This window comes from Etheostoma cragini, chromosome 22 (assembly GCF_013103735.1).
Source record: "Etheostoma cragini isolate CJK2018 chromosome 22, CSU_Ecrag_1.0, whole genome shotgun sequence".
NCBI lineage: Eukaryota > Metazoa > Chordata > Actinopteri > Perciformes > Percidae > Etheostoma > Etheostoma cragini.
The window spans coordinates 16,000,786-16,005,068 of NC_048428.1; the positions used below are offsets into that span (position 1 = coordinate 16,000,786).

At 39.6% G+C, this 4,283-nt stretch overlaps 1 protein-coding gene across 2 annotated transcripts in view; it reads left to right on the forward strand.

Moving 5' to 3' along the window:
• Positions 1 to 4,062, forward strand: part of LOC117938156 (clusterin-like protein 1) — a 4,793-nt gene extending 731 nt beyond the window's left edge. The window contains exons 2-8 of one of the 2 annotated variants that reach the window (XM_034862627.1): positions 138 to 244; positions 342 to 490; positions 924 to 1,094; positions 1,895 to 2,351; positions 2,438 to 2,566; positions 2,988 to 3,202; positions 3,527 to 4,062. In XM_034862627.1, the coding sequence (XP_034718518.1) occupies positions 151 to 244; positions 342 to 490; positions 924 to 1,094; positions 1,895 to 2,351; positions 2,438 to 2,566; positions 2,988 to 3,202; positions 3,527 to 3,736 (1,425 nt within the window). In that variant the 5' untranslated portion in view covers positions 138 to 150 and the 3' untranslated portion in view covers positions 3,737 to 4,062. Of the gene's footprint in view, positions 1 to 137; positions 245 to 341; positions 491 to 923; positions 1,095 to 1,894; positions 2,352 to 2,437; positions 2,567 to 2,987; positions 3,203 to 3,526 lie in introns of those variants that run through there. The other variant, XM_034862628.1, reaches the window with a different exon arrangement.
• Positions 4,063 to 4,283: the final 221 nt, after the last annotated feature.

The window sequence follows — 4,283 nt, forward strand, 5'->3', positions numbered from 1 at the left end:
GGCAGTTCTGAAGGCAAAAGGGGGTCCAACCCGTTACTAGCATGGGGTACCTAATAAAGTGGCCGGTGAGTGTATGTAGAATGGTGCTGTTTGGTGCCTGTAGAGGAATAATGAGTCAGTTCTGCACTTTTTTACAGAGCTCAGGACAAGATGAGGAGGCTGCTTCTTCAAATTCTTTGCATCACTGAAGTACTGCTTTGTGCGGCTGACTATCCTCCGCTGAGTGAGGAGGGCACTCTGAAAGGTAAGGCCGTTATCTATTAAAAACAATTAGATGTACCTTTTTCTTACCGATATTGGATGCAAAACTTAAATACATTGCGTTTCATTGGTGTGTTTAGCGCTGTCTGCAGCAGGAGAGCAGTGTGTTGATGAGGAGATAAAGCGAGCATTGCTGGGGGTGAAGCAGGTGATGGAAACCATGGAGAAAAAAGAGGAGAAGCACAGACATCTCATGGACGCCCTGAGGCACAGCAGGGACAAGAAGATGGTATTTAATGAGTTTCTGTTGAATCCAGCCTCTGCGGACCTATTATAGACACAGTACCATGAAGCCAGGCTGTATTTAAACACAATAACTTCTCAAAGAACATGACCTGTGTAGTTGAGCAGTTACATGTCTGGTCTTTGTGCGTTATTCTGAAGCCCATGACATATTTTCTGCCTCATAGAGTTAAAGCCTCAAGAGAAAGCTCAAAGCAGAGAGTGAATAATGAATGGGGGAGTGGGGCTAGTTTAAGGAGTTGAAAGTGTAGTTTTACCTCAGTCAGAATAAATGAACTTTTGTAGATGTATCTGTTTTTTTTTAAGTCATGTGAAAATAAAAGACTTATTGCCAAGGCCCCAAACTACATCTAATACCATCTGGCTTATTAAGAGGTAATGCATCTGAGACAGAATTCTCTGTTTTGGGGTTCTTTTAGGGGGCGATGCAGCTGGTCTGGGAAACAGAGCAAAAACTGAAGGAGGAAAATCAGCGATGTCGAGATTTAACCAAGTCTTCATTCGATGAATGTCGACCTTGTCTTGAAGATACTTGTAAGGCCTTCTTTACGTCTAAGTGTCGCCGTGGCTTCGCCTCTTTCTCATTTAAGGTTTGTCTTATATGTTAGCCTGTTGTATAGGGGTGGGAAACACAATCGATTCTTAGATGCATTGCGATTCTCTCTAGAACGATTCCATCCTCATTTGTTTTTTTAAATGTGTTGATTTTTGTTTAAAAGTTACTGCCTCCGGACATGTACAAATCAGAAAACAGTAGCTGAAAGAGGATGGGATAATGAACTACAGCTTAGAGTTTAGTCAAGAGTCCAGAAAACAACAACACAAAAATGGCACACATGATCTAATAACATACAGTATATGTGCAATAATTAGGCAAAACGTATAGGCTGTTCATCTACTTTATCATATTACATCTGACCACCTCATGTTTCATGTTCTACGGATCCAATTATCCACCTTTAAACATGACTGAGCCTCTGACATGGATGATTTTCACAAGCATGTTTAAGGCTTAATCCTGGAATGACTACCCCAGTAGACAAAACATTTTGAAATCCATGTTGTGTGTGACAAATATATGTCAAAATCTAAGCTTTGTCTGGCTGCTTTGATTAGGAATTGATTTGCAAACACTGATTAGCAAACTCAGATTCATATGAATATTTTAAAAAATCACGCATGGGAATGTACATAAAATAATTATTGCATCAAGATGCATCAATAATCGGTTTAGCATCAAATTGTTGACTTCTGAATCTGAATTTTGGGGTGCCAAGAGATTCCCACCCCTACTATTATAACTGTCTTAGACCTCCAAAATGTTAATAGTTAAAACTGATCTGTAACAGGCTCCAGACATTATGGTTCTCAGCCAATCACCTCTCTGCAGGTGGAGGAGTTTTTCAGAAAAATGGCCACCCAACTGGAAGCCATCGATCATGTTTATAATCATAACGAGGAGAATGTGGATGGCACCAACTCACCTGAGAACCAGGTCACAGAAAGTGGAGCAGATCTGGAGCTTCTGCAGGCAGACGCATCCTTCAGCCATCTGCTGTCTAACATCAGCCAGCTGTACAACCAGAGCATCGTGCTGGTCAAAAGGATGGAACAGGTGTTGGGGCATTCCTTCCTGGCAGCCTTCACTACAGAGGCCCGACCCAGCCCGCTGTCGGCCATGCAGGGCAACTTGAGTGCTGGCTTCTTCAGGACGGTGGGTCTGGATCACATCCTCGATTCAGTGTCTGACTTTGGGAGGAACATGCTGGAAGAATTCAGCTTCACGATGGCAGATGTGATTGACGAGATACAACAAGCAGAGGAGTACTTTCAGCAGTCAAGCACAGGTATCTGATGTCATTTGTAGAACTAAATTTGTGTTAGATATTAGATAATGATATCAACTGCTACTATTCTATGTTTATTTACACAGATTTAGGATCCCTTTCTGCATTGGGACTGTCCCAGAGCCGATATCTGTGCAGATCACTCCGCAGACAAGCATCAGAGTGCTGGCAGCTCCAAAGTTTGTGTGAGGCATGTGAAGTTTATCTGTTAAAAGGTAAAAAACTGGAACAAAAACAGGGTTTTTTGAATGACCATTATTGGTTCCAAATTTGTTTATCAGTCACATAACATGCATAAATATAGTAGTTGTGCAAAAATGTTCCAACCTGTAACTTAAATACAAATTCTGTCACAAATAAGACGCTTTTTACCTAGAGGGACCATTAAAACGCTATTTCATACATTGCAGTTTTCACACTTAAGTCCTAATTTTGCAAACTAGTCTAGACATCACGAGTGGAAACATTCACCATGACAGTATATTTTGAGGATTTCCGTTATCAGTTATTTTTGGCTGACTGCCACCTAGCCTGTTAAGATTAATCATTTGTTCAATGTCATTTTTTTCAGGTTTCTTGTTTTATATATAATTTAACACTCATAGAAAATGTACATGTGATCATTTGTACTTACAGAGTGTCCCGGCGTCCAGCGGTTACACACTGAGATGGAAGAGATGCACACGCTGCTCAACGCCTCTCGTCTGCAGTACAACGACAGGCTGCAGCTGGTCAAGAGACACACAACGGACACACAGAGATGGTACACAGACATGGATGACAAGTACGGCTGGGTCAGCCAGCTGTCCAACAGCACAGCGGGCCCACACAACATCTTCCGTGTGATCACAGTATGTTTGGAGTAATGCTGGGTTTGTCTGACTTTATCTTATAGCAGTTAAATGTGGATGTTACAAGGGTTACCAAATACCAAAAAGCATTTATATTACTTATTTTAGTTAATTCTACCTGCAACATGTTATTTTAACTATGTCATAAAGACTTAGATACCTAAATGCATTAACAAGGTTTAAACTAAAAGCCTAGCCAAAGAAAGATTACCTGGCTTTATATAATGTAAATATAATTATATTCTGTTATTTTTGTTTCTATGGCAGAATAATATTTGTTGTATTGACATCAATGATAGAGTTTCACTAAATTTCCTTTTTCAGGTGAATCCACAGCAACAGATGAAGAGCATCCCACCTAAAGCTGACAGCAGCGTGGTTGTAACCATACTGGACTCTGCCCCCATAACCATCTCAGTCCCAGCAGAGCTGGAGGTGGATGATAATGCATTTATTCAATATGTAGCTCAGGAGGCTTTGACACTCCATAAAAAGCAGATAAGAGCTATTGATCCAAGCTGCGTTGTGTCTTAGTTCATTATTTGGCTCCCAGCTTCACCTGGCAGAGCTCCAAACTGCATTTGAGTAAAATTCAAATTTGAAACCACTAACTTAATACCATGAATACCTGTGTATTTCTTCAATCTGATAGCAAAGTGTATGTTCTAATCCAAAATAATGAGGGAAGTAAGAAACAATCATAAATTGAAATCTTTGTTGACTTTGTATTCAAAGATTAAAAGGCATCCATATGTGTAATATGTAGCATTGATATTGATGCCATGGGAATATTTACACTTAGGTTGAGTAATGTGTATATTTCAGCATTGATCTTGACACATGATCTTCAGATGTTGAATTACTACAATTTATATAAAATTCTATATAAAATCATAGTAAGAATATTCTTATCTGGTTACCATTTAGAAGAAGGTAGTTAAGGATCATTCATACTCCTAGTGATGTGATGTCCAGTGTCTGTTCAGGATGTACTTTTAAGCGGTTGGAAAAGATGAGTTTTTTTTTTTAAAGATTTTTAAGAAAGGTACCTACATCTATTTGAGTTTTTGACATGGCTTTT